The sequence below is a fragment of the Amblyomma americanum genome, chromosome 10 (genome assembly GCF_052857255.1).
Source record: "Amblyomma americanum isolate KBUSLIRL-KWMA chromosome 10, ASM5285725v1, whole genome shotgun sequence".
Lineage (NCBI taxonomy): Eukaryota > Metazoa > Arthropoda > Arachnida > Ixodida > Ixodidae > Amblyomma > Amblyomma americanum.
The window spans coordinates 83,473,464-83,485,985 of record NC_135506.1 but is presented as its reverse complement, the minus strand read 5'-3'; the positions used below and the strand labels follow the sequence as shown (position 1 = coordinate 83,485,985).

The following is a 12,522-nucleotide window of genomic DNA, read 5'->3' as shown; positions in this document are numbered from 1 at the left end:
TGCCGAGCTGTGCAGTGGAAGCGAGAGTCCCTACTAGGAAGGACGATTGGTGGTGGTTGTACCACAGCACACGCAGAGAGGAGGGTTGAGTGCGTCGAAGGTGTAGTATACAAGATCCCTCTTTCATGCGGTGCGTGGTATGTTGGTCCGACTGGGCGATGTCTTAATGAACGGCTGAGGGAGCATTACAATTCTTTGGACAGGGCAGCCAGTTCGAATTTTGCGCTGCACTGCAGGCAACCTAAGCACACGTGCGCCTCATTGCTTCATCAGACATCCGTCATCTTCAAACATAAAGATCAGATAGTAAGGGAACTAGTAGAGGCATATCATATAGACAAGGGGGTGCAGCATGCATTAGCAAGCCCTCATTATCATTGGCTAACCACGAAATCACCTGTTTGGAGCATGCATTTGCAGCAAGGTAGATTTAATGTGTTCATTGATGACGCAGTGTTTCGTGATTATTTTTGTTCTGTGTAGTGTTTGGCGGGAATAGTATATGTACACGCGTGCGTAATAAATCACCAGTTGAAAGTCAGCGCTCGTGTCGTCGTGTTTGTTCCGTCCTTGTGTGTTTTCTGCGCGGTTTTACCATGAGTGTTGTATGTGCTCGCATGGTCGCAAATCCAAACAAACAGTAACTTCACAACGACACTCGGGCGTGAAAAATATTTGTCTCCTGGCAATGCTGCAGCACCTGGTAAACAAAAGCTGCCGCAACATTAACTATAGTTCGCCAAACAGTGACCAGTGTTCAGAATAGTATTGCATGCAGAGCTGGTAACTGTTGAAAAGCGAATGTTGCTTTTTTATGCAACACCTAACAGGCATAGTAGCAATAAAAAGATAGGTACCAAAGAAATCATAACATGAAGCAACATACAGTGACACAAAAAAGGCATATGGTAGCTGTGTCATTATCTTTCATGTGCTGTCTGGTGTCACGCTTCCCACATTGATCAGCAAGGCGTTTGTGGGTGCAAAGATGGCTCACTAAAACACACCGAAGAGACCACAGACTTCTTTAAGGGTGCACTCAGGAGGAATCTGAACGCGTCATTTTAACACGGGAACTCAATCTACACGTTCCTAGCATTCTTAAAAACTTCAAATTATGGTTTTGAGTTGCCGATTTCTCTAATTTAAATTGGATCACCAGTCCCTGCTCCCGCCTTTTTTATGTCAACGCTGAAGATAAGAAGAGCCAACCAAAGCTTGGAGTCCCTTTCAGTCAGTCCTGTGGCGGCTTGCCGCTGTGCCATCGGCGGAGCGATACATAAAGCCGATTCCACGCGTATTTTTATTGACGTGGGCCTAATTTGCGGCTATTTTGTAAACGACTGGAATTATTTATTCACAGAAACCGAAAAAAACAAAATAAAAGTGAAAGCGAAGCCGCCATGGTACTAACTGAAAACCACTGCACGCATTCGATGGCCCCTCCGACGTTCAGCGTTGAGTTCAAAAAAAGCGGGAGCCGTTACGTTTATTCCGATTTAGGCTACGGAAATCGGCTGTACAAGGCAATACCTGGAATTTTATAAGAAAGCTCGGGACATGTAGACCGAGTTCCCGCAGTAAATATACGAGTTCAGATTCCTCTTTAGTGCATCATTAAGAGCATCGATGGTAAGTTTCGACAGCTCACGTACTTTTTAATTAAGAAACGTCTAAACCTTTTCTTCTACAATAATTTTCATCTTTTGTAAACAGCGCGAACAGCATCGGACAAGAAACAGAAGGACAGGGGACGAGCGCTGTCTGTCCCGTGTCCTTTTTGTTCTTGTCTGACGACTTTCGCACTATTTTACTAATGATGCATCTGTACCAACTTGCCCAACTGAACGTTCTACAATAATTTTCCACTGTGTCCGCCATATGTGCTGGATGCAAGTGGGTGTACGTTATCATGGTGTAGGTTTGTAATTGGTGTCGTCCACTGTCATAGAGTTTCACTATGAAATTGAACTCTAACACCATTAGTGCCACAAAGCATCTCTAACATGTCCAATGTTATAATGCTATGTACTAAGTCACCACAAATATACTCATTACCGATACCAGTGGTGAAACGTATCAGGCTTCTTAGTTCAAAATTTGGACAGGCTCTTCCTACAAAATTTTTAGGTCAGGAAGTATAATTGTGGTAGCTCAATGACTGGTCAGGCTTGCTTACAAAATAATGAAGAGCTGGATGGCACCACCAATAAACGGTGAAAACATTTCTAGTGTCACCATTTGCAAATCTCGAAAACATGCAACGGGATAAGCCTAGATTTTGAACAATGGATTCAAAAATGTAATAATTAAACATTTCTAATCATTACAGGTGTCTACAAGCACACAAACACAGGCAGCCTCTGCCAGCTATGTTTGGAAAAGCTGCAGGTGTAAAAAAAAAAGTGACATACCCTTCAGGGGCGAAAGACAAGTTGAAAATGCCTCCATGATTGGAACGGTAGAAATCAGGTTTCTGTGATGGCAGAAACGCACTGTACAGCTCCTGGAACATGTTATCATTGGCACCAATGTATGAGCGTAGTCCTAAACGCTGATGATCCACTTTCCTGCCCCAAAAGTCCAGTTTTTTTGGTGCCATACTTGATCAGTTTTTTTTTACTCTGGAAAAGGACATCAGCACATATTACATGTGAGCCATTTGTTGGCAACACTAATAAAAAGTACAACCATGTCTTGATACCCTGCCTGGGATACAATGGCCTTTGCAAACATTATGCATTTCATCTGCTTCCCTGCAAAATATTTTTATACTCTTTCTTGGCACCTGCTTATAACACATCAACAGTGTAATAGCTACAATAAAAAAATTATTGCGGATTAGCTCAGCTAATCTCACGATATACGAAGCTAAAGGTGTCGGCGTTCACTGTGTTCATTGGCGTTGGCGTTGACAATCTTCTAGACAGCGATGGCTTTGAGGAAAGGAAGGGCACATAACTAGCTCCCTCGATCCGTGGACGCCTCATTCTTGCTTTGATACATGTGGCGGTTGGTGAGAGAGAGATAGTGGCCTGAATGCATTTGCGCTCATAGCATTGTGACTGACCTGCGGCACTTCAGCAATAGCTAGGCCGCAGAGTTTATTTGGTGATCAATCTTTCGCGATCAACCAATAACTGCATGCCACCTCCAAGGGTGGCAGGGAGGGCGCCCTGCCTATCCAGTGTGCGGAACGCAAGCAAAGCAGGCTTTTTCAGTTGCACACCAACGCCACGTACATCAAAGCGAGATTGAGGCCTCCACTGGTCCACGGAGTTCGTGCGCCTTTCCTTTCGTAAAAATGAACAGCCTTTGCAACGTTGTCGACGCCAATGGACTGTATGCAAGCCGAAAGCGCACTTGTTTTGTTTGGTTTCTGAGGAAAGGAAATGGCACCGTAACAGTCTCAGATTTATCGGTGGACACCCGAACCACGCCTTAAACGAAGGGATAAAGGGGCGAGAAAAAGAAGAAAGAGAAAACTCGAGAAAAAGAAAAAAGATAAAACTGAAAATTGAAAGTTGCATTTTGATGAAAGGCGCGGCGCTGCGCAGCGGCGGGATACCTGTGGCTCGGTGCTACTAGTGGCGCATGAGCGGTAGTGACTAAGGAGCGAGATAGAGAAAAAATTTGGAGGACGCTCAAGCTTCGTCTTTAAGAGTGAGACGCGACAGCATGTTTCACCGTTGCCAAGGGGTCCACGGAATGCCATCGCCCGTTCAGCGCAACGCGCTGCCCATTGGACATTTTAAGGAAAGGACGCCTGTCACACATATCTAGGTAGACACCCGAACCGGGCCGTAAGCAAAGGAAAGTGAAATGAAAATTGGTTTTAACGAAAGGAATTGACGCCTGTATATCAGTTCTCGCAGTACACCTGTACCGCGCCTTAAGGGAAGGAAAAACCTTTCCCTGTCCACCGAGTTGTGACATATACTGCGACATTTTTCGCTCACGGCCGGCGCTGCTGACGCCGACGACGCCTGCTTTTCTACGACACTGGGCCCGGAGCGCTGTCGCTTTAATATTTGCGGCGAGTCACGCATTATGACGTCATGTGCCTCCTTGGAGCATCGCCACGGCGAAAACGCAGTTTCGCGGCCAGTAAAGCTTTCGCTTTAAAGGCCAACTAATTTTTCTCGTCGGATCGTCAGAGAAGTATTAACACTTTCCAATGTCTCATACGAAAACCGTGCCGCGATACACTGATGCAAGCCTGACAGTAGGTAAACAAATAGAAGTGCTGTTCCTCTTGAGGCAATGAGACGAATATCAAGCACGCTGCCGCGTTTATACAAGACAGATCCGCATGAAAACAGCCAGGAGACAAACCCTCCACACAGGTTACTCCAAGTTGCACGTCCTTACGCACAGGTTGCTGCAAAACGTTGTCAAACAGTTGCAAATCAGCTGTGGCCAATGTAGGGAAATATCGATCCCGAGACACATTCGCGATAACTTTGTTAAAGGCTTACTTGAGCACAGAACTCGGGTCTAGAATTATTATTCAAATTTCCATACTGAGGCATCGAATCCATCCTCCGTATCTCTATGCAAACTGACGGAACGTGACTAAGCATTACAAAAATGACTACAACGAACAAAACGCAAACAAACCGCAAAAATACGACGCTCGGATACTGTCGCAGTTGTACAAGATACAGATGCAGACAGAATATCAGCTCTGTACAAGCCAAGCGGAGCCAGCTTTCCTGACAAGGCACTCGCAGCGAGAACAATCGTCAGCAGCAAACCACGTAGAACGCCAGCCCTCGAAAGGCGCCGAACGGAGCGAGAGCAGAGGATGCAACATTACCATCCCACCACTGCTCAGGTATACACAGCGCGCCTTTGGCAGCCATCAGGAACGCAAACGGCGCAGAAACTATGCGTACCAGCACAGTGGTAACAGTTCCAGTTATCGATGAACAAAAGAGAACAAGCAACAAGCGCATAAAAATATATTTTATTTCAGCTCCAATGAGTCTCTAAATGCTCTTTCTCACGATGGAGACCCATCGCTAGCTCTATAGTTGCTGTCGCAGAACTCTGGAACCATATAAGTTAATAGTAGTGACATCACGGCACAGTAATGTGACGTACTATTAACGGCGACGCGCGACATCGGCGAGGCGCTGCGGCGGCGACTCAGAAGTCGATGTGCTGACCGGAAGTATGCCGTTGCTGACGCACCAGCCGGCACCTCATATCGGCGGCCGAGCGAAACCTTCCTGTCGATGAGTTAATGACCATAGTGGTTCTCGTTTGCAACTTCTCCGTCATACGAATAAGCGAAACGAGCGACTACATTTCATATGTTTACTTTCCGACTCAGCGGTAGGAATAGGCCTAGCAAGTCCGCCGGGTCCATCTGTGCGATATCCGCGATTGTGGAGCGAGTTCACAAGTTTTAGCAAATACATCCGCAAAGTACGTTGATTTTTGACGGCACGCAAACAAACAGGAACTAGCCATAAAATCAGCTGTTTTCTTGCAGGCTGCCATGTTCACGCGATACCACTGCCAGAGCGCCCTCATAGCGGAAGAAGTTACCCTACAGCAAATTTATTGGAAAAAAATGAGAACGCTTGGAACTTTACTTCGTGTTATTACATTTACAACGCAGTTTATTACAAAAATAAAACACAACTTGTTTTCTTCATTGCATTTCTGTTTATTTTTAGACTAACTTGTTCACGCTTTACCGCTGACAGCACACCTTCGCGGCAACAAAAGTGACTGAGCAGCAAATTAATTGCAAAAATGAAAAACGCTGCTTGTTTAGCTTGGTGTTGTTAAGTTTGAAATACAGTTTCCTAGCAAAATAAAATATTACTCGTTTTATTCCCGGCGTTTTTGCATCAAAAACAGCAAAACATTAGTCTGCGGTCCCCTGTCGTGTGAATAAATGGTTCCGGGGCGGAGCCCTGCTACCAACCACCACAACCGTGTTCCTCATTGGCGGATTCCACGGTCGGCATCTCGCGGTGTCGTCATTTTGACGTCACGATCTCAAAATTGAGAGAGTTTTTGAGAGCGATGCGTAATACCGGCCCTGATTTCCACAGGTGCTGCTATGCACAACATGTGTACGAAAGTAGACAACGCAGCCATCCGTGCGCCACTGCTTTATGGGCCTAGGTGAAGAGGGTTGCTGCTCTTCATGGTGCTCTTCCATGATAGTGACGTCGTAGCACACCACGGCGCTCAGAACCCGAAACCAAAATTGCTCAGTATAAAGAATACAATAATAAATTATTTAGCGCACACATATGAATTACGCAGCGTGTATCACGAGTCCTTTGACAACAAGCAACGTTTGAAATAAAGAACACGCCAACCAAATATTTGGTGTCTCCAACTCTTCAAGGGTAAATTCGCGAGCAAGCGCGTTCGCACATTTGATGTCTTAGAGTGGTGGCGACGATGATATTCTGGTCCCAGATGGACCAGATACTAAGCATGTCCACAGATGATGCATTTACATACGCTGTGAGTAAGGCACCAAGTTCACCGATCTGCAGGACCATCTACAGGGAGATCGTCACTCTGGGCTTGATGATGATCGTGAAATCTTCTTTGCGGAGTCGAGGCATAGCGGTGGGCCGCCATTTCTTCGATAACACTGTTTGAGAGAGCTAAAGGTTGGAGCTGGCAGTATTCGGATGCACAGGTACAGCGGCACTCACGGAGAGTCCGTTGACCGCTGAGGTGTTCAGGCGTTGCTGGCGTTTACGAAGTGCCACCGACGAGAAAAGACCTTCGTCTACTATCTCCTGCGTCGGAGTTGGAGTTTCAGGCGGAGACAAGGCGCCTGCGCGACTTCTGTTCATGCCATCGTGTCGGGATCGTACCCTCAGCGAGCGAAGGCCGCCATGGCATCTGCGATGAACGCTGAAGACTAGCTACTTGGCTTTAGGCCTAGCTGGAGCTCCCGCAGAGTGAAGACAAAAATGGGCCTAGAAGGCCCAAAAATTGGCTCACCTGGTAAATGGCGGTATCTTCGGGTGCCTCGAGATCTTATCCGTCTATCAGAGGCAAATTGTCCGCGGTCGTATTGATCTTTTCGGTAATCCGGACAATAATTGCCGGAGCCCAAATGAGGCACATCCGGTCGAGACGCGCGGCGGCCGCGTTCCTCCGAACCGCGCCGTAAGGGAAGGGAAATGAAAATTGTCTTTCAGCAAAGGAAAATTGGTTTTGGGGGAAAGGAAATAACGCAGAATCTTCCTCAAATCTCGGTGGACACCTGAATCACGCCGTAAGGGAAGGAATAAAGGAGGGACAAAGAGAAAAAAGGAAAAAAGGGGCGCCGTTTTGGAGGTCTCCACAATAATTATGACCACATGGGGATTTTTAAAGTGCACTGACACCGCACAGTACACGAGCGCCTTTTGAAGCGAAAAGCTTCACTACGCCAGTTTTTCGAGTTTCACCTTGAATGCAGGCAGAAGAGAGTTTAGCCTCAAATTTCACCTTGAATTTAAGTAGAGGTTAAACCATGAGAAATGACGTCTGTCTCACATATCTCGATGGGCACCCGAACCGCACCTGTAAGGAAAGGAAAATGAAATGAAAATAGGTTTAAAAGAAAGGACATTATGTCCGTCTCACTTCTCACAGTGGAGAACAGACTTTCGCCCTTAAGGGAAGGAAAAATAAACTTGGTTTTGATGAAAGGAAATGAGGCCTGTCTCACAGGTGGTCGAATTTATTCTGAAGGGCCTGCGGCGCCTCTTTTAAATCGGAAGCTTTACTGGTCGCGAACTTGGGATTTCGCCGTTGCCGCACTCCGCGGAGGCACATGATGTCACAGCGCGCGCCTCGCCCCGAATATTTCTCTCTCTCTCTCTCTCACTCCCTAATCACAGCTGCGCATATGCCAGAAATAGCACCGAGCCACAGGTGTTCCGCCGCTGCGCAGCGCCGCGCCTTTTCTCAAAATGCAACTTTCAATTTTGAATTTTCTCATTCTTCTTTCTCTCCTTTCTTTTTCTCTTCCTTTACGACGCGGTTCTGGTGTCCACGGATATATGTGAAACGGTTACTGCACTTTGCTAAAGCCTCTTGACATTTAAAGTAGCGACACTCTCCTCCACTCCCGCGTTCTCTTCCTCGATTATCCTCGCCCGCTGGCTGTGCGCGCTGCGCACGGCACGCTTAGCGGGCCATCGCGCGCTCGCCGGCCTGATGTGTTCACTGACACACATGAGCGCGCCGAAATTTGCGCTTCTTTTCACGCTCTAATATTTAACACAAGCGCATAAACTGATGCGACATGCGTCTTTGCCACGAACCACATTTATCACTTTCCGATTCGGGCAGGAAAAGTCCCTAACGTGAGCAACATGTCCTATCAAACCGCACTCCGTTCTCCTCAATATTGAAGTTTTATTGGCCTGAGATTTTTATTCAATATTTTTAGCTCACTGACGCTCTGCTAAATGTAGATTGAACCTAGCTCTACATTTTTGCAGAAAAACGGTTTATGACTTTGTTAGTTTGCAATCGAACGAGGTAAAGATTCGGTAATTTAGGTAGCGAAGTCATTTGACAAGTGAGTGAGTGGCTGCAAAAATGCCGGGAAATTTTCTTTAATGCGCGTTAGGAAGTTTTAGCAGGTGTCGCACCGTAAATTTTAAGCTTGGCTCGTCGGAGTGATGCACACGCCGCGGCTTTACTGCCTTCATTACAAATTTTACGGCTGCTTGAAAGAGGACTTTATTTCATAGTTGTTTGTTAACTTCATTAACTACTGCAGAAGCAAGCCTTGCCAAGGGTTTGGCTTAAAATTTTGAGGTGACTGCTGGTGCCAACAGAAGATTTTATTAAGTGGCGGATAGATATGGTATTCTGTTGATGACTCATATATGCTAATCCCTCGAATGCATGAAAGTAATGCTTCCGACGCCCGTGTAGTAGTAGTATTTAGTGTTTAATTCAAGAATAAAAAAGGAAAATAAAAGGTTTTTGCTAACCCCGGCATCTGCCATTACTGCGGTGGCGGCACCTGAGCTGGGGAAGTGGAAATAAGGGATAGCAGGCAGTTAAAGAAGTGAAATGAAATAGGTGAGGGGACAGTAAGAAAGGATAGGGGGAGTGATGATATATACACTATTTAAATAAGATAACAAACAATAGTGAATAAATATTCAGCACTGTAAAGCGCGATCAGAAATGAAGAATTCATTAAAAAAATTCAAAAGAAAGCATTTGACTGAAGTCTGTCTGGTTGGGAAATTCAATTTAGTAGAACGATGACTGACGCCAACCAGGTTACTGTTTGGAAAACACGACGTTCCAGGAAAAGCTCGGTGTCTTCTTCGAAACGGCGTTCGGAGGCCAGGCGAGCGGACGCGCTTCACATGCGCTCTGCAAACGTTGTTTTAACGACCGGATTTACTGATCCCAGCCGTGTGAAACTAGTGTCATCAAACTCCGCTTCTCGTCAGGAACCTGCTGATACTAACTTTTCTCGATTTGGACCAACACATTAAGAGGCAAGTCCATATCTTTTCATCACCCCGCTGCGCTGAGGCTAAGCCTCGCGGCGCAGCAGTCGCCGATACCGAATGCCGCTAGAGACGCAGCTCGGACCACCGGCACGTCGGAGCCTCGACGGCGGCATGGAGCCCATTGTAGTAGAGGGAGAAGACATATCACCCTCGGAACTTACCTCTACTAACGGCTGGCAATCAGCGCACGACAAGCGAAGCTCTAATCGCAAATCCCCTCACACCGTTACTCCGAATCTGCCTCAAGCCCCGGCTGGGCGCCGGCCCCGGCCGCCCCAACTGTCTTCCCTACGCCACTCCAAGCTCCCCATCGACGACCACAAGATCATCCTCCATCCCCGTGGCGGCCTTAACCCTCCGACCGTGAACGGCGTTGTGCTTCGCGATGCCATTCTGCAAGCAGCCCGCCTCGAACCTCAAGAGGCCAAGCCCGACACCGTAATCGTCAACACCCTCCATCTATCCTCATTAACACTCGCGACCCGCAGCGCAGATTAAGCTACCTCGACATCAAGTCCATAATGATCAAAACACCACCTACGACATATACTCCTACCAAGCGGCACCGGAGGACTGCGCCCACGGCGTGGTCCACGGGGTCTCTCTTGACCACTCATATGAAAACATCAAGGACCGTTTCAGTCACGAGCGGAACCCTCCCATCCTCGACTTTAGACGCATGAGCTCGACAGAGTCCATCATCATCCTCTTCGAGCAAGTCTGGGTGCCGAAGCACATCTACTACTCCTCTGTACTCTATAGGTGCTACCTCTTCAAAAAGAAGATCGAGCACTGCCGTAACTGCGGTGCACTCGGCCACCGTGTGGATGTTTGCCCGGCTCCCAAGCAACGCAGCTGCTCCGGCTACGACCAATTCGAACCCCGGAGGACCACTTCTGCACGCCGCAGTGCAAGGTGTGCGGAAACTCACACCTGACGGCATACAAAACGTACAAGGGGCGCTTCCGCAAGCCATACCTCGTCAAAAAGAGGTAGAGGGATGAGAAGCGAGCCGCCGGGGCAAACGCCAGCCAGACTCACATCAGTCAGGCTCCACCCCAACACCCCAGCTCCTCCACAACCCGCAAGCCCTAGGCCCCGCAGCTCACATCGAAGTCCTTTCCGGTACTGCAGCCTGCCGCACCAAAACAGCCGTCCACCCCTCACAAGCCCAAGGCCCGGTCCCTCTCCTGGACTGAAACCAGGCCACCACCACCTCCAGTCCCACCGAGACCACCTGACCAGGCACCCATCCGCAGCACCAAAGAGGTGAGCTGGCCAGGCGTAGTTTCCCAGGGCTCCACCAACCCCCTCTATGAAGAGCGGCTGCGTGTCCGCGCGCAGCTCGCCTCCCTCCAAACCACCAACCACCGCCTACAGGCACAGCTGCATGCCCGCCAGCAGGCCCAGTCCCCTACCCCGGCACCAGCGGTCCCGGCCGCTCCTTCCCCACTCTTCCACCACTACCTCTCTCTACTCGCGAACAGCCGGCCAAGAAGCGGGCCGCAACACCCACTACCTCCCTGACCACACCAACCCCGACTTAGGGAGCGCCAGGCTTGCCTTCTAATTTCGAAGAACTCATAGAGGCGAGAATTCAAGCCGCGGTGCAGACGGCAATCCAGGCCTTCACAGATCAATTCGCGAACCTCACTACCCGTCTAGACGAATTTTCTCGCCAGATTGACGAGCGATTTAAGGAGCAAAAGACTCGCCCCGCAAAAGCCTGTGCTGCCGTGCTGCCTAAAAAGAAAGCTCGGCTCCACACCGTCTCCAACTCCTACACTGCAAACGAAAGCTTCAGTGAAGGCGAGAACACGCACCAGCCTAACCATCTGGCAGTGGAACTGTCGAGGCTTTGGTTCCAAGCGGGGGCTGCTTCCCCAGTTCTTAGCTCGGGCAGACGGCCCCGACACGCTCGCTCTGCAAGAGCCCTCAAATCCCCTCACCCTACCCCTCTACGTGCCCACCGTCCCCTTTTCTCCTACATCCCTCGGATTGCATTTCTAGTAAGCCGTGCGCTCACTACTATCTCCCACCACTTAGACGTCCCCGAAATAGGTCATCTCCTCATCGAACACGTGCCGCAGTCCGCTCGGAATACTACTCTCTTCATCCTCAATGTATACAGCCACCCGAAGTGCCTGCGGCACGACTTCGAACGACTATTCACGCTTGCTAAGCGAGCTGCACACAAATGCCCTCTTCAGATTGTAGGGGACTTCAACACCCCGCACACAGCCTGGGGCTACACAGCCGACATCCCAGGGGGCGTAGGGTATGGCTCGCAGCTCAGCATGCCGGCTTGTCTCTTCTCACAGACCCCACCACCCCTACTCGCACCGAGAAAAGCGTCTGCGCAGACACTACTCCTGACCTCACCTTCACGCACCGTCTCCCTCACGCTGCGTGGTGTAACACCCAGGAGAATTTGGGTAGTGATCACTACATTATCGAGATCCTCCTACAAGCAGGCCCAACACGTGGAGCCTCTCGTGATGCTACCATCACGAAGTGGGACTCGTTCCGCACCTCCCGAGCAACCCGCACTCTACACACCATCTCAGATATAGCCACTTGGTGCGACCAACTCCAGCGTGACGTCCGCGCCTTGAGTCGCCAACTCCCAGAGGACTGCCCTGCAGACGCGATGGACTTCCATCTCCTGCACCTATGGGGCGCGAAGGCGAGTCAAGAATGGAGGTGGCGGCGTCTGCGCTGGAATAGAACACTCAGACGCCGACTGGCCCGGCTCAACAAGGAGATTGAGACGCATGATGCAACTCTGTTTCGCCAAAATTGGGAATCTCTCTGTAACATGCTGGACGGCAACATGAGCCTCGCCAGACCTGGAACCTATTCTGCTATCTCATTGATTCGACTCAGTCCAAGACACACCAGACACAAAACCTCATAAAGCTCATACACACATTCGAGGCCCCCCGCAGAATCTTCTCGAGGAGCTTCCTGATCTCTACTGCCCGGCATATCCCTCTGCAGACAA

The 12,522-nt window shown here is 49.0% G+C and overlaps 1 protein-coding gene across 1 annotated transcript in view; it reads right to left on the bottom strand.

Moving 5' to 3' along the window:
- Positions 1-2,624, bottom strand: part of LOC144108822 (DDB1- and CUL4-associated factor 10-like) — a 45,710-nt gene extending 43,086 nt beyond the window's left edge. The window contains exon 1 of the mRNA XM_077642003.1: positions 2,415-2,624. Coding sequence (XP_077498129.1) covers positions 2,415-2,602 — 188 coding nt within the window. The 5' untranslated portion in view covers positions 2,603-2,624. The remainder of the gene's footprint in view (positions 1-2,414) is intronic.
- Between the last annotated feature and the right edge of the window lie 9,898 nt (positions 2,625-12,522).